The following is a 26,204-nucleotide window of genomic DNA, read 5'->3' on the forward strand; positions in this document are numbered from 1 at the left end:
TGATTTGCAATTTCCAGTTGTTAAGCGTCGTTGAAACGAAAAGAAAAAAAAGAAACGGTCATTTTTACACCGACAAAATGCTTATGGGAGCTGGGGGCTCGGGAGTTTCGGCAACATTTCGTAAATGTGTGTGTTCGCTAGTATTTGCCTACTAGCTTTAAAACCTTGTGGGTAGATGGCAGTGCAAAAGTAAAATACAATAAACGTCAAGTATATAAACAAAAAAGAGGTGTGACAAGTTTTTGAAATTGAATAATATTTTTTAAATCGGGCAATAATTTTTATTACATAAGGAATTACACAATGTCACAAGATATCATTCTAACTGGTGAGTTTAGGTTCAAATATGTTTTGTTAAAAGTACGTTAATGTCTGGAAATAATACATAGATAATACCATTTTAATTAAAATGAATTAAAGTATTAATTTTGATATACTTTACATTTCATCAGGAAATTTGGATATGCTCCACAGTTTATATGACTTCAAAGCTACGTATGCCAAAACATTGAGTTTCAGAAGTAATGAGTACTTTTTGCTTCAACAAACTAACACTAAACACAAAAATTGGTGGGAAGTCATTAATGAAAGAGGTGATACGGGCTATATACCCTCTAATTATGTGGAAACAGTAACTGTAAACCCTTCGTTTTTCTTACAATTCATAGACAACTGTTTGGTAAACTTGAAAACACCTTCAGAATGCTCAATTCGTGATAAAAGTGATATAATAAAGAGGCTAAAAGAGTTGAGGAAACAAATAGAGCAGCTACCAGAGGTTTCCATAAACTCCGTTGGAGTCGATAGTGATGAAAATCCTCCCTTATTATTTAAAAACTCGGATGGAAAGATAGAACCTATAAATTCTTCCACCAGCTGTTATTCTGAACGAAGAAATAGAAGGTTAGTCTTATAACTGCTCAATGACTATTATTTCATACTCAATTAATTCTAGTCTAAATGAAGATCCAATAAAACCCATTAGTAAATCTAGCATTAGGAAATCTATTGAGAATATTCATGATGAAATTAGATCTGATATATTCAAAGAATCTAAAAAGTCTGAATCAACTGTTTCTAGCTCTTTAAGTAGTAATATTTCCCCTCCAATTACTCATCAGTCCGTTTATGATCTAGTGGAAAGTGTTAGAATTAACACTCAACTTTCACATGAGATGTCCAGAATTGCCATGGTTACTGTAGTTCAAGGGCAAGTACAATATATTGAATTATTTTTTGTTACTATTGTGAGTTAACTTTTTCATATTAATTTTTTTATTGATTAGATTACATGAGTTACTTCCTGCTTCCGTATTTCCATATCTGAGTACAATTTTATCTCATTCACAAGCTTCCTTAGTGGATGATGTTCAAATAGACCAAACTCATGATGCTAGTCGCTTGAAAATCATTTTCAACGAATTAACTTCCTGCAAGGAAGATGCTCAACAAAGAAGTTGGATGTTACATGAGGATGAAGATGTTATTAAGGAGTATATCATTGAGATGATTTCAATTCTGGTAATATCTATAAACATTTAAGATCTACTTCATTTATAAGGATTAAGTATAAGCTATTGATACTTTTATAGAGAAACTTCAAATTTTTTAACATCTTTTGCAGTCCAATGCAGATGCAAGCATATCTAGACATGTAATATCTTCTGACCAATATCATGTTATTACCACTCTAATTCAGTATTATCAAATGGAAACAAGATGGTCTATTAGGCAATTATTATTACAAGCATTTGGAGTTTTATGTAGTTTAGATAAAACTGTTATTACTATTATGTTAAATTCTGTATTACCCAGTGAACTCGCTAGGTAAGTAACAAAAATTGAAAATAAACGTTCAAATATTTAATTATCTGGTCCAAACTGATGATGAAAACGTAACTGATGCATAAGGAGAATTGAAAGACTTAGTTATATTGTCAGAGGTTTCAATTCCAAATTCCCTTGTTTCTCTATGCTGGGCTTTTGAAATGTTGATATGTTTTACTTTACTCCTTTTCTTTTAACAGATGGGAGAATATGGGGATGTTTGATTAAAAGAATTTTTGGTTTATAATGGTACTATTGAAAATTTCTCAAATTAAAAAATAAAAAGATTGTGATACATTTTTCTTCAATATGTAAAGTGTCTCAATCATCTTACCCTGGGATAGTTTATGACAATGCTAGGGAAGTATTGGAGCACAATTAAAACAACAGAAATTACTGAAAAGTTTATATTTCCACATTATTATTATATATACTGAAACTTCATGATTTTGAGCTATTTATTTCTGTTTCTTTAGTTACTTTATTCTTTTTTGTTTTTGTTTGTCTTTCCAACTTTTCTGAAATTAAGGTTAGGTTGTTATTTTGGAGAAAAATCAGCTTCTTGCAGCCTTTCTTGCAAAATAATGATGTCCCAAGTATCCACATCCTTGAACTTCAATTTATCGTGTATTCTTTTTATATTAAATCAATGTAGCTATTTTTGAGCTTTTGATGTTTTTCTTCTCATTATAATATATTAACACATTTACAATATTTTTTAATCTGATTTGATTGTGTCTCTTTAAGGGGGTATGTTTTTATTCTGTTGCCAAGTCACCTTGTTTCACACCTCATTTGACTTTTTTTCCTTCTCAAATTCTTATATTTTTTCTGTTATTAGATCATTAAAAATATTTTCTAGGGATATCATGTCAAATCCAAGAAACATTCCAAAACTAAATTATTCGTCTTTACTATTAACAATGGTATTTTCAATGGGAGAACCAATGCCTGTGACTCATAATGGTAATCATCAAATTTTGATGAAATAAAAAAGAATATTTTTAAAAACAGTTTAATATTTTTTAGATTTTTTGGGAAAAAGATTCCTTTCATTCATTCTTGATAACATCGAATATCCTCCAGATACAGATTTAGAAGAGCAGATACCTGATTTATTTTTGAATCTAATAATCTCCTTTAACCTCCAATTTTCTGAAGAAAATGAGAATCCCGTGTTGGCAGCTTTAGAGGAAAGGGATGTAGCTAAAACATTTACAGAAAAAATATTGTTACTTATTAATAGAGAAGGTGATTGATCATATTTATATACTGTTTTGTTATTGCAAATTTAATTTAAATTGCAGAGGATCCTGTAAGAATATTTGACCACGAACCAGCACCGCCTCATTCGCTTCTGAAATTATTCAACGACTTATTCAGTCGTAGGTCCACATCTGATTTATTTTATACTAATGACATCAAAGTTCTTATTGACATAATAGTTAGAAATATTTCTGATTTATCTACAGGGGATATGGTAAATATACATTATCTATTTCATTTATTAATTCTGTTATTCCAAAAGTTTTCATTTTCTTTAAAAACTGGAAGAATTTTTTTTCTGGAAAGCAAGACCTTGGGATTGCTATTTATCATAAATAGTACAACGATTTTGTCTTATTTAATATTTATTGAATACATTTTGAATTTTCCTCTATCTCTCAGTGAGAGTACGTATTATGAAAAGTTGAATAACTTCTACCTTTAAGTATAAAAATTGTAGTTTAATCAATTGTGTGGAAAATTTCTCTTGAAAATTTGTGAAAATACATCTAGAATTATTTGAAAAAAATTAAAGAAACAAGGTAACCAAGAGGCAGAGGATATATTTTAAGACAGAAGAAAAGATACTGATCAACACATTGCTTGAAGTATTTTTTTATTGTTTATTCAATAATATCAAACTATTTTTCCACATTGAGGGTGTTTCCAAGTGAATTTTATTGTATTTTTAGTATTATTTAGATGTTTTGACTCATGGATGTTCTAGAAAAACACATGTTCAATTCTGCACTTGGCCTTTCTTTTTTATTATTTTTAACATTATTTTCCACTTCTTTTTAATGAAACTGGCATGACAGTATTTATTCGAATCTACTTTTGGCATCCTTGATCTCTTATCAAACTTTAAGGTCGTTGGAAGGCTGACAAGCTTAGTTTTTTGCTGTTTATCAACAATTTCAAATTATTTATCCACTTTAAGTATGTTCTTGTTTGTTTTTATAATTTTTTCAGCATTATTTTGATTCTTTTAATAATAACCTTTCTATAAATGGGTGAACAGATTCAGTTCATCAACAATTTTCACATATTTCTAACATTTAGTATGTTCCAGTACCTTTTTTTCAATTTTCTTGGCACGAGTTTAATTTTAATTCATGGTAGTATTATGAAAATGATTGTTCAAATTTCCTATTAACTTTTTCTTACTCTTATGAAAGTTTTGTGCTCAGTTTTTGACTTTTTTCCCACAATTTTAGACTATTTTCGCACTTCTCGCGGATCTAATTATTGTTGTAGCATTATATTAATTATGAAAGTACCATATCGAACACTTTTTTTATCATTAGAAAGGTTGATAAATTTTGGATCTACTGTTTATTAACAATTTCAAACTATTTTCCTACTTTAATTATATTTCAATGGATTTATTTTTGTAACAATAATTTCTCATGAAGTCATAAATCTTTTAATTTATGACTTCACCACAACACTAGTTTTAATTTGATATTCACATTTCTTCCTTTTTTTATGAAAGCTTAAGACGCCATTAGAAGATGAATAATTTTTTTTTGCTTGTACAACAATTTTAAAATACTTTTCCATTGTAAGTATGTTTTTTATTACCAAATTAACATCAACCATATACTGGTTATTAGCGATTCAATTATTTTAACAATAAGAGTTAAATGTTAGTATTTTATCCACAGATATTTGTTATATTAAGCTAATCATCGAGATCTGTCCATGATGTGCCAATTTGAAACATTTGAATTGAATACATGATGTAAAGACTACAAGGTGTGCTATTGCGCACCAGCTGGGAAGCAGCCAATGAGAATTAGCTCCCAAAACGACGCGCCAATTCGGGACTGAATTCTCATTGGCTCTTGAGAGATGCGCAGAACGAGTCGAAAATGAGCCCTCGGGAAGAACATACCTTGTTGTCTTTACATCATGGATCGGTCTGAGCTAATTTTTGAGGTTAGTTGCATTGTATTTAGGTCCTAAAATTTCTTCCTCTGCGATTATTTGTTTTATAGTCAATTTGCAATTGCAGTTGTCACATTTAGGTTCAGGTGTAGCATCAAATAAGTAGCTATGAGTCAAAACATTATTTCCACGATTTTCCGGTAGCACTGACCATGGTCTTTCAATTAACTTAAGATTGAGCGTCGACGTTGACCTTTTGTAGCATTATTTTCCTATTTTAATTTATTGTACTACAACACTTGTTTAAATCCACTATAGACATTTCTACTTTCTCATAGGAGTATTAAAAGGGCGAAAAAAATTTATATTTTTATTAAAAATTTCAAACTATTTTCTACTTTTAAGTATAGATAACCAAATTATCTGTTGAAAGAAAATCATTCCATCCTAATTCAATAAGATTATTTTGCAACAGCTGATGTAGTTAGGTGTGGATCATAATTTGTAGATGGCGCCACGCATTCTAGTTATATGTTATTTGTCACAAGGATCTTCCCATGTGTGAAATGTCAACATCAAGTACTGAGCGTAACATGGCGGCGGTTTGTTGCTCTTTTAATTTTCATGTCATTTTTGCCAGTTTTTCTAATTAAAAGTTAAATAATACTTCGTGTTTTTGTTATAATAACCTCATTATCGATTTTAGATGGAAGATGTTTAAATTTGCTACTGTCATTACTTTCCTGTTAGAAAATAATTACAAAAAAGTTTAAAAGAATTTAATTTAATTTTTGGATTAAGATGCAGTGTATTATTTATTATTTTGTTACTTACAGAGAAGGAGATTGTATTTGGAACTTTGCCGTAGAGTAATGCGAAACACAAATTACGAAGAACACCAACACAAAGTTGACGAAATCTTGAAATGTTTCACTAGAATATTTTGCGAAGAGAGCGAGACGAGTAAATTCGATCAAAAGTTAGTCAAAGAAATATCAAATGAATTTCCTCATCTATTCAAGTAAACCAACTTCATAAGTACGTTGGCTGTTTATTTATATGTGATATTTTTCCAATTTAATTTTTTTTTATATCAAAACGTTTTTAAATTTTTTTACTTTATTGTAGTTTTAATTTTGGGTGTTTGTAGGATAGTAAAGGGTGCCATATATTGCTTAGATATATATCTCAAAACAAAAAGGGGAAAACTCTTATTCTTCTTATAAATTTATCTAATTAAAAAATTATGAAGGAAAGGGAAGAATATTTAAAGTCATCTTTGAGTCTTATTAATGACCTGATTGTTTTTTTATTACATATAAATATGTATATTACATCATATGAGATGTGTAGAATGGTTTTGTATGAGAAATATTTCATTTTCTGTCTTGAAAATATTTTAAATGGTTTGCTTTACAGTTTGTACTTATATTGAAAAGATTCTTATTTTACCTTTGTAGAGGTTATATAACAGTATAATGAAGTACAAATTTATTTTTGAGAAACAATTTTTTGCTTCTATATAGCTTGGTAAGAACTTTTCCAACAAACAGTTTTTTTTAATCCTTTCTTAGGTCAGCTGGCCAATTTATTTTCAGTCTTCTTGTGTTTTTGGGTTCTAGGAAGCTTTGAAGTAATACATTGATGTAGTTTTAAATTTATTATGGTGTTTCATACTTCGGTTAAGGATTTCTCCTTCTGTATAGGGAAAAAGTGTTTTTCAGTCATTTGTTAGGTTAGCTGGCCAATTTCTTTTCCAGTTTTCTTGTTTTTATGGGCTCTAAGAAGTTTTGAAGTAATACATTGATGTAATTTTCAAATTTATTGTGGTGTTTTATACTTCGGTGAAGGATTTCTTCTTCTGTATAAGGGAAAAGTCTTTTTCAACCATAACTCTTTTTGAATCTTCTTTGTGTTTTTGGATTCTAGGAGGCAATGAAGTAATGCAATTTGCTACTTCTCGAAATCTAATGCCTTTGGTTGCAACGTACCCAGCCTGCCAGTACATTCACCATTTGAAGTGTTGATTATCATGAGATTTTGTTGCATGTTGTTTAATAAAATTCGTAAGTAGAGATAATGTTGCAAATATTTCATCAATTGATGGATTAATAGTATTAACCAATATTTGGTTAGCTTTTCCTCTTTTTAAATAATATAAAAAATATTTTAACTGTCAAGTTACCAAAATATATTGCTATAATACAAACACTCATCTGCGGCCTAGAATTTGAGGTATGCACTAATTTCAAAGTTACCGTTCAATGATATAATGGGAAATATTTTATTTTTATTGAAAGCACTCAATTGTTTATTCATATATTGTTGCACATTACTTGCCATACGATATATTTTTAGAATTTTTGCACTATAAATAAAACTATGTAATAACTCAACAGTATCACAGTACATTGTACTTATTGAAGGAGTTGTTATATGATTTTTTATGCTTTTCAAAGGTACAAATTAAAAAGAAAATATTAATATTTTACATCTATATTTAATAAATATTATGTAAATAGCATGTAATTAAAATAAATATTTTTCAATGTAACTCAAATTAGAGTTATGTTTACAGTTATATAAATAAAAATGTCGGTAACAAAAAAAAGTTGTCTTATTTATAAATAATTATAAAGATAAAAATTTCCATGTGTTTTTCTACACTTCCCCAGTCATCATCTCCATGAATTCTGAAACAAAAAGAAAAGTAAATTAAAAGTTTTTTATGTTTCTAAATCGTCTTCATTTCGGGTCTCTTCTGTTTTAAAATTAGATTTTATTGTAATTTTCGAGAGACAGATAAAAATTTGACGTTTCGACGTGATATTTTGATAAAAACTGAAATAAATAAATAATATCGGTGAAGTCGTATTCTTATTTTCACGGTGGGTACTGGAAGGGCATTGAGATTGTCGGAGAGTCACGTTGCCGTTTATTGTTAAAAACGCATCGTATTTTCCTGAGCATTTCGTCAGGGGATATTTTTTCCGCTAAAGGTTTCGGCACGGATATGTGTGGATCGACCTTTAACTATATTAATTATATTTTCGTTAGATCCAACCCCTAATCGTCAAGTGAGTTTGTTCAAATTAGTAAACTCAACACATATTAACTTACCATCAAAATCTACTGTTCCAGAACCATCTGTGTCAATTTCTTCAATCATCATGTCTAATTCTTTATCTGTTAGCTGGTCATCTAATTCTCTTAATATTTCACGGAGACATGTGGTAGGGATGTAACCATTCCCTGAAAATAGATGAGTTTTTAATATTCAAACAAAATACAAAATGTAGAAATTTTATGTCAACACAAATTTTGTGTAATTTTGGCTGATGAATAGTAGTTGAAATTTTAATTACTAAATAGATGCAATAATTAATCATCAAGTTTGAAAGTGAAAGTTTGGCTATCAACCAATGTTTGTATCCATTCAGCATTAGCAGTGGAGAATAAATTAATTTGAATCAGATGATATGAGGAATGGAAGCTTTGAGATAAAACTTGGCAGACACAGAAAATTAATTTCTCAGATTCAACGGTCATTTGTGGACATTGAGCTAAAAAGTTGTGAATGAACATTTTGGAAAAAATTGAGAGTGATTTAAATCATTGTCCATTTTATACATATTAATGATACCTAAATGGAACTTTGATCATCTAATTCAGCCAACACAATATGTAGTTCAACTTATTTCTCATAATGGAATTTACCTGCTTTGTCGTATAACCTGAAAGCTTCTTTAAGTTCTTTTTGCATAGCTTCATCATCTTCTTCAACAATGAATTTGGCGGCCAAAGTTACGAATTCCTCGAATTCAAGACGGCCAGATTCTAAAAAAGTATAAGACGTAAATTTCTTGAGAAACTACGGGGTAGAATTTTATCATAATTTTCGAATTATCGGGTACAAATAACTTTTTCTTGTTTGTTATGAATGAAACCTTCAAGTATCAATCTTAAAAATAACTTACTGTCGGCATCAACTTCTTCAATGAGTTCTTCCAAAATTTTTTTATCGAAAGGTTGGCCCATAAGACGCAATATGTCAGCTACCATGTCACATGGTATGCTTCCGGATTTTTGGCTGTCGAATGCTTCAAAAGCTTTACGGAGTACTGAAAAATGAAAACAAAAAATTAAAAAAGAGCTAGAACACTGCCTAAATATTAACTCATGTTTTTATATTAGAATCAAATCAACGTAAAGAATGATAATGTGTTGATTTATTGAAAAAGATTTGTTTTATTTACGAGGATGGACCAACAAAAATTTTTGAAAAAAATATATTTATTTTTCAACGTAATCTCCTTTTAGCTACATACACTTTTCCCAACGATGTTTAATAAGTTCGATACCCTTTTTATAATAAGAATCGTCAAGCTCCTCAGTCTTTTCATTGCTGGAAAATCTTTGACCACCGAGCCATTTTTTCAAATATGAGCACAGGAAATAATCCGGTTAAATATGGCGCATAGAGGGCATGGAGTAGTAATTCAAAATTTAATTCATTAATTTTGGCCATTGTAATAACGGATGTGGAAGCTGGTGCATTGTCTTGATGAAACAACACTTTCTTCTTAGCGAAATGCGGCCGTTTTTGCTTGATTTCTTCACTCAAGTGTTGCAATAAGTTCACATAATAATCGCCGTTGATAGTTTTTTCCTTTTTCAAGGTAGTCAAAACAAATTATCCCACGCACAATGACATTGCCTGCAGATGGAACGGTCTTCGAGTTCTTTTAAGCCGGTTCTCCCTTTTCAGTCCATTGTTTTGATTGTTCTTATGTTCCTGGGATGAAGTGATGGAGCCACGTTTAATCCATGGTTATGAAACGGCGCAAAAATTCTGTACAACATTCCCAAACACTCGATGGAAACATCTTCACGACGCTGTTTTTTTCCATTGTCATCCAACGTAACGGTTATGTCTGCTAGGTAGCGCACTTTCAGTTGACGATCATCCAGTACCGCTTTGTAGATTTTCTTCAACATTTCTGGAGTCTTCACCTCATTTGGTCGACCACGGCGATGCTGGTCTTCGCAGATCGTACGGCCTCGTCCAAACTCTGCCCAATATTTTACTGTTGGTTGCAGTCTCACCCAGAGTTCAGCACTTATACATATATCCTGTCTTGAGGTGTCAAGATTAGAGGAAGTCGCGTATTTGTATTCAGCAGAGCTGTTATGGAATTATCTCTGCTTACTTTTTTCGTATGTTTCTACATACTGTATATTAATTATATGAATTGCCTAATTGTGTACTAATGTGTACTAATTGGCAATTGTCCTGAGGGGTGTTGTAAATGAATATTTGAATTGAAATCAGATGTGACCCTTTTATTTGAAATCGAAACAATTATTCAATAAAATTTTCCTAGAGTTTCTCTTTATTTAATTTTCCGCAGACCCGGGAGGCTCTTGTGAATTAATAGAATTACACAAATAAATGAGGCAAAGTCGAATATCAACAACCGTATCGAGATCATGATTCTTCCAGTATTTATACATTTTCACAATCGTTTCATTTTGCATTCTATTTTCGATAACGAAATTAACTGAAACGATGAACGCCGCCAACGCAAAACGCCGCATTGAACTTAATCATTGGCCTATTACATCAAAAATGAAAAATGCACAACAAGTGGAAAATATATACATCAACTGGAATAATGGCGTAATCGAGGACATAGTTTTCCAAAATAATTCGTAATGCGTCGGTGAGAATTTAATATCTTTAATATATCGTTACACAATATACTACGATCTAGTACCTGCCAAATGTTTCTTTGAATTATTAAGGTTAGAGAGACTATTTTCTGTTTCCAGTGAGTTACCTACTAATTCTTCTTTTTTGTGTGTGTGATGTTTTGTACCTTTCCTGTTATCTTTGATATGTGACAAGACGAAATAATTTTTACGACAAAATATGATTCGAAGTAGCTTATTAAAACGATTCATTTCTTTCCTATTGATATTCAACTACCACTCTTGATGCTTTATTATCACCCCCAGCATGAATAACGAATGGTTACTATCAGAAAATCTACAAAGGATGTCAATTCGGCCAATTCAAGTACCTTACAAACTTTTAAGTTCAGTGGTAAATTCGGCCAAAAAGTTTCACAGGTTATGTTGGGTTTCATTTCGTAAAATCGATTGCTTAATTTTATGCCGTATAAATACTTATTAATTCTTATTTTTCAACTTTTCAAATTTTATTGTATTTGTACTAATTTTTACATTTTAGAATAATGTTAGAAAACTAATAGGCAAAAAGTAGAAACAAAACACACAGGCCATTAGACAGACATGAAAATTGGTGTAAGAGCTGGAGCTCAGCTTTTCAAGAAGAGCTCAGGAGTGAAATATACGAACTTGAATAGGACAGGGTACTATTGGAGGAGAAAGGGGAAGATTAATTAATAGTCTGGGTGAGGAATTAAATAACGTGTTCTTGAAAGCGTTCAAATCACAGAGGCCGACGGATTATTTCAAATAAGCCGTCTCATTATTTGCATAATCACCTCACAATTTGTAGTTAAAAGTAGGATCAGTTTTTATTATGCTGCTTAAGATTAATCACCCTCGACTGTGCAATGGAATCAGACAGGCTATGAAAAAGGGCAAGGCAATAATCATAAAGGAAAAATACAAAGATGATGATGTCTAGATCCCGCGTATACCGATGGTTCTAACGGATTTACCATTCGATTTTAAACGTTTACCATTTCCGGTACGTCCCATTATTTGCATTAAATCAAATATTCCGTTTGATTTCGCCTGTGGGCAGTGGTGGTTAGCAGCGTTGTATCAAAAACGTGCTATAATTATTTTAATTTGTTCCTCGGATTTCGGCACACTGTTGTTGGTTTAATTCTCATCGAAAATCATATAAAATAATCATTATATTTTCGTCTTCGTAATAATTTCAGTGGTACTCCTGTTTTACTTTCACAACGACAACAAGTGCTTCCGCATGTGCAAAAGTTACACATCATTTGTGCAAATTGTAGAATGTTTATATTAAGATTAAAACGAGTTGATATATTAAATTGCAATATTTTTAAAGTTTCCTGGCAACGATATATAATTTTGGCTCGAGTACATCCATAAACAGGGTGTTTGTACTTGATTGCCCACTTTCGTGTCTTTGCCTCTGTTTTTAAAACTGGATTTGTGCCACAAATGAAAGTTCCGTGCGTAATTTCTATTTTCTAAATAAAATTTTCAATTTTCAACATTCGCAAAATTATTTAAATACCGTATTTAAAGAATGTACTTTTCATTTTCAGTTGTTAATTTTGATGGTTGCTCTTGTGCTTCTTGATATGTTTGTTTTTGTATTTACAGAGACTTTTGAGATTTTAAGCATACATTGTAGTTAATTAATGAAGCATATGCTGGTGTTTACAACAAAAATAAAATTATGGAAGTGTTCAAAAAGTGGCTAAGAAGCAAAAATTCAACTCAATAGGGAAACTGATTACATGCAACATTACGAAAAATTGTCTTGTCACTTGTCTTTTTCCAATCTTTTATACGGATTCAGTAAATGTTTTGTTAAATTTGATATTAATAAACCAATGAAAATACTCAATCGTTTATTTACATATATATATAATTTTGGTCTTGAATTATTTATGGAAGTCCATAGAAGGTTTGAAAGATGAATAAATATGATAACGCACGGAATTCAATAAAAACAACAATTTTTTTTCCTTCATGTTTTGTCACAAATTAAATTTCTAAACGCAACCATAGTATTTGACATTAGAAAACGAACTAATATGTCAATCCATCCTCTATGTAGATCGATACCTCAAAGTGAGTGGCGATTACCTCTACGTGCGCGAGAGCTTTCTTTACCTCGGTGATCCTTTGTGATAGTGACATTTTCATGTTAAGTACTCTTTTTTTATCGATATTTTGTGATAGGGACACTTTACTGCATTTGAAACTGCGAATGTGTTTATATCACATCACAGGTTCAAAAGAGAAGTTTATTCAGCGTGTTTTCCCAGATATAGCGCAACAGTTCAATAACTATAATTGGTTGGGTCAATTTTTTTCCGGGACAATTGGTTCCTTCAAGTCAGTTGACACCGTTATGAACCAAGATGACGTGTTCAACTATACTCCGGAAGTTTTAAATTCACTGGAATTGCCTGGATTACCACCTCATAATTTGCAGTTAAAAGTAAGATCATTTTTTATTATGCTGCGTAACATTAATCAATCTCGACTGTGCAATGGAACAAGACTGGCTGTGGAAAAAGTGATGAAAAACGTCATTGAGGCAACAATCATAAAGGGAAAATCTTGAAAGGAAAGTCTTGATCCCGGGTATCCCGATGATTCCAACGGATTTACCATTCGATTTGAAACGTTTACAATTTCCGGTACGTCTGGCCTTTGCGATAACCATAAATAAATCGCGAGGCCACTCGCTGGAAGTTTGCGCTATCAGCTTATGGTTTTCCTGTTTCACACATGAAAAATTATACGTCGCGTGTTCGCACGTCGGTAAACCGTCATCTTTGTTTATTTACGCACCACAAAAACAAAACAAAAAAAAAGCTTTAAATTGATTAACAGACTGTATCATAGCTGTGTGTATCTGTCAATATCAAATTGAAACCTTATAAATAGACAATATTTCAGGAAAACTCTGTTTTGTAATTAATCGAAAATAATAATAAAACTTCATCCCTACTGAGCATTTTTTTTACTTGTTTTAATAGGAAAAGATTCCTAGTCAGCTAGTATATAAAAAAAAATTTAAAGTAAATGTGTGAAACCTTTTTTTTTATAGCCTTACTCTACTTAAAGTATCCAAAATACAATTCAACTAACAGAAAAATAAAGATGTCAGAAATATTTTGCACAAAAACACACACAATCGCGCATGAGAAAGCCCGTCCCTCTAATCATTCACTCGGATATGGGGGGAAAACTAGGAGGATACATTCTAATCCTTCTGGTTGTCTGGACGTCTTTGAGACAAAATGAATATGACATTCAATTTATAGGGAACCGTTGTATCACCTATCAAGGATAAAGGTACTCTCCAAAGTACCATTGAGTACTAGATTGTGAGTAGAAGTGTGTGGAGTTTTTGAGCCTTTTCGGTTTTTCCACCCCATTGTCATATAAATACAGTTACTCAATATAAGAGTTATTATTTGGAACTGGAGCTCACCCTATTTTAGATCATAAAAAATCAAAAAATAATATTATTAGGTTAGGTTAGGATTCCCTTCCTTAATGCTTCATACTTTCTTTGTAACGTTGTGTGAATTTCATAATTTAATTATTGTATAAGAATTTGTTTTTTATCAATTAAATACGATTAATATGATTCCAATATTTCTTTATCAACCAAAGTATTGAAATTTTGGTTTTTAAACTTAGGTCTCATTTTTGGCTTAAGAGCATAAAAAAAATTGAAAAAACTTGTAAACATTCTTTAAATTATTATATTTAATTGTGATATGCAAAAAAATAGTACAGTAATTCTGATACAAATCGGAGATTTATGGTTTATTATTGCCCAAAATTTTAGTTTTTAAACTAAATTAGAACAAATCTATTTAAATAAAAAAATGGTATATCATATAACTTGATAAATTCAGTCACCACTGAAGTCATGGTAATTCTGGAGATGTCAGTCCTGAGTCAAAAATTGAAACTGCATATTAGACCTTGGACAAAAGTTTTTATCGTTTTCTTGATATGATTCCTGATATGATTGAGACTTTGTTTTGATTATTTCTCAAATTCTATTTCCGAAATTTCATCGAGTTTAATAATATAGACAGTAATCGTTGGTATGAAGTGAAAACAGCGTGATTAGAAATTATTTCAGATTGCTTTTATTACGAGTAAATTTATAAACATATACGCAACAAACGCTAGTTTTTATTGCACGTAAAAATTTTTATTACGTTTTACTTAAAAATATCACGTACTTCTCCAAAGATATTTATAGACTTTTAGTAATATGGATTCATTAGTTAAGCCGGTATTCAAGAGTACTAAAATGAAAATATCTCAAAATATCTCAAATATCTATTATTCAAAAAATGGGAGCGATTAAATTCGCATAGGTTTGGAGGAACCATTATTTGAATCTGTAATATTATATGACAAAAAATGGAGTTGAAAATAGTGATACATAATATACTACTGAAAATGAAAAAATTGTCTACACGATTAGTATCATCAATGAAAACCGCACACAATCGATTGTGAGAGAGAGAGAAAATAACATAAGAAATAGAAAGATAAGGATTTCTGAAAAAATTAAAAAAATTAATAGAAATAATACTAAATAAGAGTGACATTAAAGTAAGGGAGACTCGATGTCAGCAACGCTATTCAATATAATATTGGAAGACAGGGTGAAAATTACAGAATAAGAACATTATAACAGACATAATACAGATAGTACCATACGCAGATAATGTAACTATCATAGTAAATGAACAGAGGTAATTAATAAAGGCGATCAACGAATTAGAAGAAGAAGCAAGCAATTACGGACTGGAAATAAATGCAGAAAAAACAAAATATATAAAAATAGGGCAAAAACCAGCGACATGATAAAGGAAAGAATACAAAAAGGCTATCAAGCTTATGGAGGAAACAAAAACCTATCAAAAAACAAAAAAAACCAAAAGAAACAAAATAAAAATGTGCAAAGTCCTAATAAGGCCAGTAATTACGTATGCGATGTAATCAATAAAAGGAAAGAAGAAGAACTTAGAAGAACCGAGAGAAAGTTAGTGAGAATTACAACAGGTCCAAACATAACACAGGAGAGAGAAAGGAGAACAAGGAAAAACGAAGAAATAGAGAAAGAGCTTGGGAAGGAAAATATAGTGAGATAGATAAAAGCACAAAGACTCAACTGAAATGATCAAAAGAATAATGCAATGGATCCCATTATGGCCAAGAAGAAGAGGAAGGCTGCGAAAGACTTGTAAAAACGAAATACAGAAGACATTAGAGCACTTAATATAGAGAACTGGAGGGCAAAAGGCCGGAACCGAAAGGAAATGAAAATAATAACAAAAGCAGCAAAGATAAATGATAAACTATAAAGAAAACAAAAATAGAAAACGAGGAGTAATACACGTCAAAAAAGAATTTTAAAGCACTAAGAACGATAGCCATAATCAAAAGGATTGAAGGGCTTGATGATGATGAAATTTTCTTGAAAGATTAATCAAAATTTTGGATCGATGAATGGAGATCAAGAAGCAGAGTAAGGACTCTAAGCATTTAGGTTCACTACCTCCGAAAAAAAATCAAGAAACCATCTTCAGCAGGGAAAGTTTTGCTAAATGTATTTTGGGAGCTTATTATGCCAATTTAGTGCCAAAATTTAAAAAAAAGTAGTCTTTTCTGACAAATTCTGTGCTCATAACCTCACAAAATTAAGGTATTAAACTAAAGTTGAACGTTGGTGAATTCTAATTTTAATTTACTGTTAATTTTCTGCATGAACTACAAGTACCTTTCAGTGTCTTCCAACTAATAATTTAATTTGTTATTTTAACGGTAATTTTTAAATTTGGCTATATAAATCAAGATTTATACATATTTGGCTTTCTAGTCGGTTTCAAAATTTAAAAAACATTTTCATGAAGAACGATTTTCTTTTGATAATGAAGTCATGTATACTAATTCATTGGTTGGTCAATCTTTCATTCGAGACTCATTTAAAATTAACCTTATAATATAAGTATATAGCTATAAAAGTGTGTAGCTGTCCTTCAGGCCCCGAACGCACCAAGTTTTGAAAAGACCATCGAGTTACAAGAGAGAGAAAAGACAAATGTTTTGAAGCTAAACGATACTATCTTTTTAGATATCGCCCAGGCATTCGACAAGGTTTGGTACGACGGAGTACTATATGAGATTAGTACAAACCTCCCGTTCAACCTTTTCCTAATCCTTTAATCCTACTTGCAAGACAGATACACAAGTCAAAATTCAACACCACACCACAACTTTACATCCAATAATGTAAAGCGTGCTACAAGAGAGTGCAATGGACCCGATCGTCTATCTTATGTAGACTGTTGATGTCCCCACACAAAATAACTACCTTAATATATGCAGATGATACTGCTGCACTAGCATCTCTCTCTCAAATATTGCAGACCAACATTGATGCTATTCCCTTGTGTCTAAAAACTAGTAGTTGCACTAAAAAGAAAGTGCAAAATACATTGGAAATCATCTGGACCGACAACTAACCTACCTGAAGAAAACACATACTAACCAAGAGAAAGCAATTGGGTCTAAATATCAATAAACTGTACTGTTTAATAGGTCAAAATCCGCAACAATCAATAACAAACTACAATGTATCAAGTCTAAAACCCATCTGGAGTTATGGGGTACTGCTTCCAACTCAAATATAGTAATTCTAGAAAGATGTTTGTCAAAAGTATTCTGAACTCTTCTAAATGCTCCATGGTATGGACTGAACGTTATTGTTTGTGACCTTCAAATTAAGTCAGTTAAAGAAGAAATACGTCCCTTCTCCCAGAAGTATGCTCACCAAATTAAAACTCCTCCCACCCAGCGAAGGCTTAGAAGGCATTTTTCGTGTCCGTGTGATCTCACTGATAGATTTTATTATCATAGAAATTTGTTTTGTGGTTATCCCCCAATCAACCTCACTTATAAGTAAAAAAAATTGTCACTAGGCAATATTCCTTCGATAAAACATTCTTCTTGGCATCCGTAAAAACTTCAATTTCCAATTTTTTTAAAGCATTGAGGTTTATAAAGGAGACATAATAAAAGTAAATTTCAAAATACGTCTGATCTTAAATGAAAATTACATACTTGAAACTCTGGTATTGATTGTGGTCTACAATATGAGGTCGAGAAAACGCTGTCCTATTCCTATTATATTGAAAAATAGAAATGACGTCTTGCCAAATTTTTATTTCAAGTAGGCTAAAGGGATCAGCTCATGTAGGCGTGTGGTTATCGAAACGTCGAGCTTCAAAATCCAAACGTTTTCCAGCTCATGAACTCGATATCTCTCTCAATGTATACAATGTTGTCAAATTGATATGACACGTTACTTAAAATTATGTCGAAAAGTTTGTATTTTATGGATTCTAACTTACCGGCTATTTGTTCTGGTGGGAGTTCATCCTGTGAAAAGGAAAAAAGAAATTTTTATAAACATTAAAAATATTACTGTAATAAACATTAATAAGTCATAATTAAATTCCTTAACGCTCAGTTATGTCTTTATTGTTCAATAAGTCATAAAACACGTCATAAATCATTAAATGAATTTTTCTGTTTCTAGTGATTAACATTTGGCTGGAAGTGAATTTTCCGGTACGGCTAATTGCAACTTGTATATCAGTCTCTTTCTCAAAACATTCACAGCTCATCAGTTTATTGAGTATTTTTTGAAACAAGTTACAAAACATATTGTTCACCGCAGCGTAAATGAATTTTTTTCTATTTAATTTTTATTCTACAATCTAAGTAATTGGATCCTTATACCCGATTAAAACTCTTACGAGGTGCCTCTTAGAGATTTTCGGCTCGACTCTTGGCGATCCGAAACTACAAGAGTACTAGTCATCCACATCGATTTAATATATTTTCATGTCGTCACGGCATTTGACTCGCGCCTAAAAGAACGACATGGAGTGGAGCTACAGGGAGACTAGGCGAGTCAAAGCGAGCTCTCTGTCCACACTTTACAATATAAATTGAATTTACCGCAATGTTTAACATTGCAAATCCTATATTTTAGTTGTGGGAATCTAGCTTTGTGAAAATATGGAAAGGGTTCTACTTGAAAAAATCTAAGTTTGATTTCTTCTGTTATCATATCGATGGTGAAACATTATTCAATCGTCATGTCAAAAGTCAATCAAAATTAAATCATGATGCATGGGAGCTTGTACACTTGTACGCTTGTACGGACCAACTATATCCCATGAAAATAGAAGATTACAACGATTATAGTCGATATATCCGTCAGCAAAATTTATAGAAAATATCTTCCATCGCGACCACTACATGCTACATCAAATTATTTGTTTCTAAATTATCAAAATGGTATATTTCTAAAACTGGAAGATCTTGAACTTCATATCATATCTGTGAAAAATCTAGGAATCTGGAAATCAACTGAAAATACCAAAGGTTACACCGATGATAATATAAATAACAAATTACAAAAACTAATAAACGAAAATAATTATACCATACATTGTGTTAACAACTACTAATGATATAATGATAGTTGTAGATAAAAAATAGTATTCTATTCGTGAGTAATGGCTATAACTCGCCTATTGATATATTACGCAGTCATAGTCATTAACTTGAACGCCAAAATGACATTCTATACTTCTGTCAAAATATTACTTGTCAAGGCAGAGTAAGAAAAATTTTTTTTCGTAGTAGGCTGGTTATAAGTTTTAAATATTGATTGGTTACCTTTACAAATTATATCCAACACCCTGTGTAACGCTTAAACATTTGAGTGCCGAACATATGAAGGGGTTTTCATTTTAAATGCGACACACTGTATATAATTAATAAACTATTAATACAACTTATACTAGTTTAATGACGTAGTTTATGACTAATCAAGCATCAAATTAAGAACGCAAAGATGTTATTTTGACAACTATACGTTATTCATAAATGCGGTAGATAATAATTATTCGCGACCGTTACAAAAGCAATCTTCAATTAATATCAAAATATTTTCGTGAATATTAATTTTTTCCTTCTTTTTCTATAGCAAAAGATGCAAAATTAATCCATTATGATTGTCAAAAACTGGATTTAGAATGAAAAAATATTTCGATCTTTTTATAGAAAATTTAATCGTATAATTTGTAATTGATTGTTTCTCTTTTATGCAAATAATGGAATAAGCAATTCATAACTTCATTCTATTTAAAACAATATATATTTCTAGGAAATGTATAGGTTGTTTTAAACTTACTTAAACTACTATCATAATTACCAAATAATTCATAAAATGACCCTGTAATTTAAGCAAATGATTTCCATTTTTTTATCCAAAAAACGCTGACTAGAGGATCTCTTATAGGGTAAAACACGTAATGTGAAATTTCATTTAGAAGCAACATGTTGCATTAATAGAAAACTTAATATTTTTTGATATAGGAGCTCTTAAATTAAGTACGTTTATGGAATTAGAACAATTGATTGTGATTTATGAATAAGTTATAGTGGGAGCAAAGTAAAAAGTTACTAACAACCTCCTCAATTTTTGTGCGTGTTATAATTCATTAGTTCAGATTAGACATGTTCAAAAAAAATCCATTAAAAAATCTGATTTAAAAAAAATGTTTTTCATAAAACGGATAAACACCAAATTGAAAATAAATATTAAGAATGTTTTCCAATAAACACCACACGAAAAATGAATTTCACAAATAATTAAATAATTCCACTCTCCACTACATACGATTCACTAAAATTACAAAAAAGAAATTATGAAAAGTAAATACCATTTTGAAAGTTAAAAAATGTGTGTGGATTAAAAATCACAGAAGAACTGAAACCTCAAATTTCGCCTCTCCTTATTATTACTTTCGACAAAGTTATAGTGGTTTTCTAGCTTTTCACTTATAATTCTATAATCGAGGTTTCGGGCCGTAGTCCAGCCCACGCTTTAAACTCACCGAAATCGTCCACTAACCAATCAGAATATTCGAAACCGGCAGCAAAATCTGCTTATTTCGTATTTTTAGATTTATCTTTGTAGAACGTTTAAGTTCACCCACTATTTATTTGATCTAGAATGTTTATTTAATATTTTAAACTTGCAGGTTCCAATTTCGGTCGATTAAATATACTAGACGTCCACAAAATTTATCTCCAAACAATAATTGGGTTTGGTAGCCTCAAGAAACAAAACAAAAATTATTAGTGGTTTACGAAACACAATTTTTCAAGTGAGTCATCATAACGACTTTTCTGAAAATGAAAAAATTGAGTATCAAGCAGACATTAAATATTTTTATACAAGGAAATATGGCTACGGACAGTGGCGGAGCTTCCGATCTTGGGGGGCCCTAAATGCCTCCGCGTTCCCCTGATCAAATCCTAAAGAAGACTTTAAAAATGTACTTAGTATCATCGAAGTCTTAAAATAAATGGAAGGGGTCACAAGAAGCGCGCATTTGAAGACGATCAAATGAGCAATAATGTCTTATCATCTCTCACTCCTTCTCAGGAAGAAATATACGTCGTTGGTGCCATAAAAAAACCAAAATTATGCCTTCGTGTGGTTTCCCTTTGGGTAAAAACAACACAAATAAGTTTAGGAGTCTTTTTTTTATGATAATAGATGACGAGACGATGGTAAGCGTCTCGCTTGTCCATAATAGTTCATTGCCACCCAGAATATAAAAATTCTGCTCGTCACCCTGATATATTAGTTGTTGAATATCTAGAGAAATTTTATTTGTTCTTTTCGTCATCTTCACAGACGTTTATCGGATACTCGCTGGAGTGCTCTTTAAGAGTCAGTAAAAGTTAAGAAAGAAAACATAGAGACAATTGTGAGTAGTTTGGAACATTTTCAAGATCCAACAAAAGCAAATCTAGATACAAGATCATGAACAAGCCTGCTCCTGCCGCTGGTTGTGGTTTCACCTATATACAATTCTGATTTTCTATACTGGAGGAAGTAAATTTAGTTCAACAATATTTACAGTCTCCAAAAATGACTCTGCATATAGGAATTACCAAACTAAATGCATTGAATGAGTATTTAGTGATCTAATGAAGCACGATTTTGGACAATGCTGTAACTTTTGGCATAAAAAATGCAATGGCCTGGACATTAACATCTAGAAACAAGGAAGAAGGAAGATAAAAAGAAAGATGTCGGGTGAATCAGCTCATGATACTAGATTATCCATTTAAGAAGAAATACGTTGGTCAATGTATGAATGTATGAATAGACTGATTTATACAAGGATTGTCGTCACGATACGATACGATACGGGACCGTGAAACAAATACAAATAATATTTACCAAATTATTGAAACAAAGTTTATCCTCGAAGCTTTAGATGACGCTCTGGCTGTAGCAGTTGACAATCTGATACAAATTTATGGTGAATTTGACAAGGAGCAAGTTTTTCAATAAATAAAAAGGTACCGCAGGCATGTAAAAGCCACCGATACGTGTGTGGACGTTGCTGCCAAATGGAGAGCCCAAGAAATCCTTCATTTTATAATAAAATGGGACTACAGTGAATCGTTACCCTGCATATCGTTTATACTTCAATACTTTTTGACCATTTGCATCTCGGTTGCATCATGTGAGAGGAGTTTTTCGAAACTTAAGCAGATTAAAAATTATCTTTGATCTACAATGGGTCAAGAACGACTGGCTAATCTAGCTTTCAATAGAAAAAAAAATTTCAAAAGAAATCAATTTCAAAGAAGTTATTGAGGAGTTCAGTAAACTGAAGGTCTCGAAAACACATATAACATGCTACAAAAAATACAAAAAACTATGTTTGATTTATTTTATCTAATTTTTTTGTCGATCCATTTGTATTTTATTTTCTTCACCCATATCATTTCCATAATTTAGGTATATGTTTATTTAGCCTAAATAATTTAAGTCGAATTTAAATTTCACTTGCCCGATTTTAACGAAATAAACATAAACACTTATTTATACATATGTGAACTGAATAAAAAGGTAGTAAAACAACAGTTTTTAAAGCCTCATTCAGCTTTGATGCACCGAGTCTCTAACGGGCTGACGGAAATGAAAGAGGTATTAGACACTATAGTTAAGTAATACAAAACAACCCTCTTCACAGCGGCGCATCATCATCAAATACTTATTTATTATTATGAACACTAACCTCGTTGAGTTATTGTTGCTATAAATTAGTTTGTGTTTAGTCTCTCTATGTCAGATTCCACTTCAACCCCATCAAGGTATCGTTTTCAATTATTTATTATTTAATTATTATTAATGTGACAATATATAAAGAAGAAGATTTGCTAAACAAATTGTTTTTAAAAAGCAAGTTGGTAAATTGAGTTATTTAATTCTATGTAGGGAGACTGTGCGTCATCATTTACAACCGTAAAAGTTGAACTTGACTGACAACGAGCATTTGGTTCTTCCAAAAACTGCGACAACCGAAGATAATGTCGGCCCATAAAGAAAACGCATTAGCCATAAACTGAATAAAGAATCGTAGGATATTCGCGCGTTGGATACTGCATTTGCTCATTTTGGACCAGAAGACTTAATTCGTCATAATCTTTATGGAATGTATGGAAAACAACGTTATTATCTCTTTCACGGAGATTATACGAGGAAACTGATGGTAAGATTGAATGTACCATTACAGCTTTTGTGGTGTATTCTACATCGTCTATTCAAAATAATAGTCACAGCGCTTGCAAAAACTCAGAATAGGATATCTCGAAATAATAAAGGCAGCTAGAACGTAAACCGAACGATAATCTACCTAGATGAGATTTGGTACATCACCCACAATATACCCAGTAAAGGATGGGCTGAGGGATCAAGAATTATCATACAAAAGCGCCTTCTAATTATTTTACATGAGGGGTTATAAGAAAGATGAATGCCAGAATGTCTGTTTATAGCAGCCAAGAATATTTCGGATTCTAACCTGGATTACCACTGCGATACAATCGTGGTAGTTTATAATACATTTTACCATAGACGCCAGAAGATTGAGATACCAGGTTCCAGTAATAGAAAAAGGGAAATTCAAAATTTTTTGTGCGAATGAGACATATATTTCCATAAAAGTTATAATGATCTACAATTGTTGAAAATTGTAAAAAGTTGTAATTTTTCAAAGGAATATGGTTGTGACAAAATTAAAAAGGAAGCATGTTACGACGTAATTAGGCTTCCACCATTATTTTATTTTTAATTTCATCGAATTGATAGGACATAAGTTAAAGTCTACTGTACGACAATAATACACCTACTTTAAAAAGTAGTATGATCAAATTGATAAAGACGGAAAATAAAAATGTAACCGCTGAAAACTGGAGAATCTCTATCGAACACGTGAAAAAACTTGCTCATACAGAATTTGTTCCTATTTGTACGAGGTCTATGAATGCCCAATATTACTTAGACAACATTATTACCGAAAATGTAATGCCTTTTGCTCCGTTTGTTGGGCCAAGTTTTTTATTCATTCAGGATAACGCTCATTCATTCATTGGCTATTTACATGATGTCAATATCCCTTTATTAGAGTTGCCAACTAACAGTTCGGATATGAATCCTATGAAACATCTATAGAACTATCTCAAAAAGAGGATTCGAACTCATAATCTTTCTGTTTCTAATCACAACCAACGCATAGAGGTCGCTATTGGCGCAAGCTTTTATTGAACATTTGATATCAAGCATGAAGTGCAGCAAAAACAAACAGTTACGGAAAAAATAAGGCAAATTAATGTTATGTTAAGGTCATATTCGACTAATTTATAGGTTTTCATTATTATTTTAATGTAACTTAGTTATATTTTGTGTTTATATTGTAAATATTTATAAATAGGTTAGAACCCGTAAAAATACTTTTTATAGGAATGCAGGAACTAGTAATAAGTCAAATGTAATATATGTACGAGGATGTATTGAAAAATTCTTAGCCTACTATAGAACAAAACAAAATTTCAATGTCAAAACATTTTATTACTCAACATATTCTCCTCTTAATTGGATACATTTATTACAGCGAACCTGCAACGTCTCTAGACCTTTCAAAAAAATGTTTTTTCTTGCTCTGCAAACCAATCCTCCACAGCTTTTATTATCTCCTCGTTGGAAGAAAATTTACGACCTTTTAATTTTTTTTTCAGTTGAGGAAAGAGATGATAGTCGGACAGAGCCAAATCTGCTGAATAAGGGGGGTGTTCTAGTAATTCAAACCCTAAATCAAGAATTTTTTACATGGCAACATAAGATTTGTGTGCAGGGGCGTTATCCTGCAAAAAGAAAACATCTTTAGATAGCTTTCCGCGTCTTTTCTCTTTTATTTTTTCCCGTAGAGTCGTCAGTAATTGCGAATAGTAATCTCCAGTTATTGTTCTACCCTTATCCAAAAAAATCAATCATGATTACTCCATGGCAATCTCAAAAAACTGAAACAAGAACTTTTCCAGCAGATTTTTGGACATGAAACTTCTTAAGTCTTGTAGAACCAGAGTGTCGCCATTCCATAGATTGTTTCTTTGTTTTGTATTCGGTGTTTTAGAAATCCGTTTTAGCCCAATTCAACGGTCTGATAAAATCATGTCATGAACTGCATCGATATTTTAGGGGACTGACACAGAAACTGCCCTTTCCGATCGGTCATCATCTTCAATGGAAAATTTACCTCTTTTGAGGCTTGCAGTCCAATTTTTCACGATCGCACACGAAGGACATTGATCTTCAAGGGTATTAAGCATATCTTCGTAAATCTGCTTACCTCTTAACCCTTTTAAATACAGGTACTTAATGATGGCTCTATAGTTCTTTTAATTTATTGCGTAACTCTGGTTTACATTTATAATAACTTATTGTTCGTTGCTATGGTAACGCAATATTTTGTTTATGCATGGAACTGGTCTAGGCTAACTAGATATCAATACTTCCTCGTATTTACGTATTAATACATTGTTTCTTATGTAGTAGTAGATTTAATATTTAATTGTGAATTTTCTAATTATATTAAAATTTCAAAATCAATAATGATACAATATTGTAAACCTTGTAATAAAATCGAATAAATTTCAAAAAATTTCTCTTCAAACTATAAGGAAATTCCAGGTATCATAATATAATGGTTGGGTCCTGCCCAATGCCCTGCCAATAAACAGTAATAAATTCGTATCGAATTCTATATAGGTTTGGTAGGAAAGTCATTTTAGACTTTGAAACATCCTATACGTTATTGATAACGTGCATTAACAATGTATAAAATATTCTTCCATTAATTAATTCACTTATGTATGTCGAAAAATAAATTTAAATGATCTCATATTGGTTATACCGATTCACATAAGTACTTCAATCCGATCTTAGAATGTATATTCAACCATCCATCATTCGAACTATACAATGTTGAATTGACGTTCCAAGTATCAGAAAGCTTTTTTTTTTTTTCGAAGTG

General features: G+C 31.4%; 2 protein-coding genes across 4 annotated transcripts in view; one reads left to right on the forward strand and one right to left on the reverse strand.

Moving 5' to 3' along the window:
• Window positions 1–7,594, forward strand: LOC130900771 (NCK-interacting protein with SH3 domain). Of its 2 annotated transcripts, none has more exons than XM_057811637.1 (9): window positions 1–328; window positions 453–903; window positions 956–1,210; window positions 1,287–1,521; window positions 1,625–1,827; window positions 2,690–2,793; window positions 2,857–3,078; window positions 3,135–3,307; window positions 5,820–7,594. In XM_057811637.1, the coding sequence occupies exons 1-9, from the start codon at window positions 304–306 to the stop codon at window positions 6,006–6,008; spliced, it is 1,857 nt and encodes a 618-aa protein (XP_057667620.1). In that variant the 5' UTR covers window positions 1–303; the 3' UTR covers window positions 6,009–7,594. The 2 variants fall into 2 exon arrangements, with proteins under 2 accessions (XP_057667620.1, XP_057667621.1); XM_057811638.1 differs by lacking the exon at window positions 5,820–7,594 and adding an exon at window positions 5,492–5,649 and having other exon boundaries at window positions 88–328.
• LOC130900773 (troponin C) overlaps window positions 7,464–26,204 on the reverse strand; it is a 22,767-nt gene continuing 4,026 nt past the window's right edge. The window contains exons 1-6 of one of the 2 annotated variants that reach the window (XM_057811641.1): window positions 20,529–20,703; window positions 18,141–18,168; window positions 8,961–9,104; window positions 8,701–8,820; window positions 8,104–8,235; window positions 7,464–7,676 (exon numbers count right to left, since the gene is read on the reverse strand). In XM_057811641.1, coding sequence (XP_057667624.1) covers window positions 7,645–7,676; window positions 8,104–8,235; window positions 8,701–8,820; window positions 8,961–9,104; window positions 18,141–18,168; window positions 20,529–20,531 — 459 coding nt within the window. In that variant the 5' untranslated portion in view covers window positions 20,532–20,703 and the 3' untranslated portion in view covers window positions 7,464–7,644. Of the gene's footprint in view, window positions 7,677–8,103; window positions 8,236–8,700; window positions 8,821–8,960; window positions 9,105–18,140; window positions 18,169–20,528; window positions 20,704–26,204 lie in introns of those variants that run through there. The other variant, XM_057811640.1, reaches the window with a different exon arrangement.

The sequence above is a fragment of the Diorhabda carinulata genome, chromosome X (genome assembly GCF_026250575.1).
Source record: "Diorhabda carinulata isolate Delta chromosome X, icDioCari1.1, whole genome shotgun sequence".
In the NCBI taxonomy this organism is placed as follows: domain Eukaryota; kingdom Metazoa; phylum Arthropoda; class Insecta; order Coleoptera; family Chrysomelidae; genus Diorhabda; species Diorhabda carinulata.

Excerpts from the sequence above, each read along its gene's own strand:
- LOC130900771 (XM_057811637.1), top strand. The coding sequence starts at position 304 with ATGTCACAAGATATCATTCTAACTG. Across the intron at positions 1,522-1,624 it reads TTGAGATGATTTCAATTCTG|TCCAATGCAGATGCAAGCAT; the intron begins GTAATATCTATA and ends CATCTTTTGCAG. Across the intron at positions 3,079-3,134 it reads GTTACTTATTAATAGAGAAG|AGGATCCTGTAAGAATATTT; the intron begins GTGATTGATCAT and ends TTTAAATTGCAG.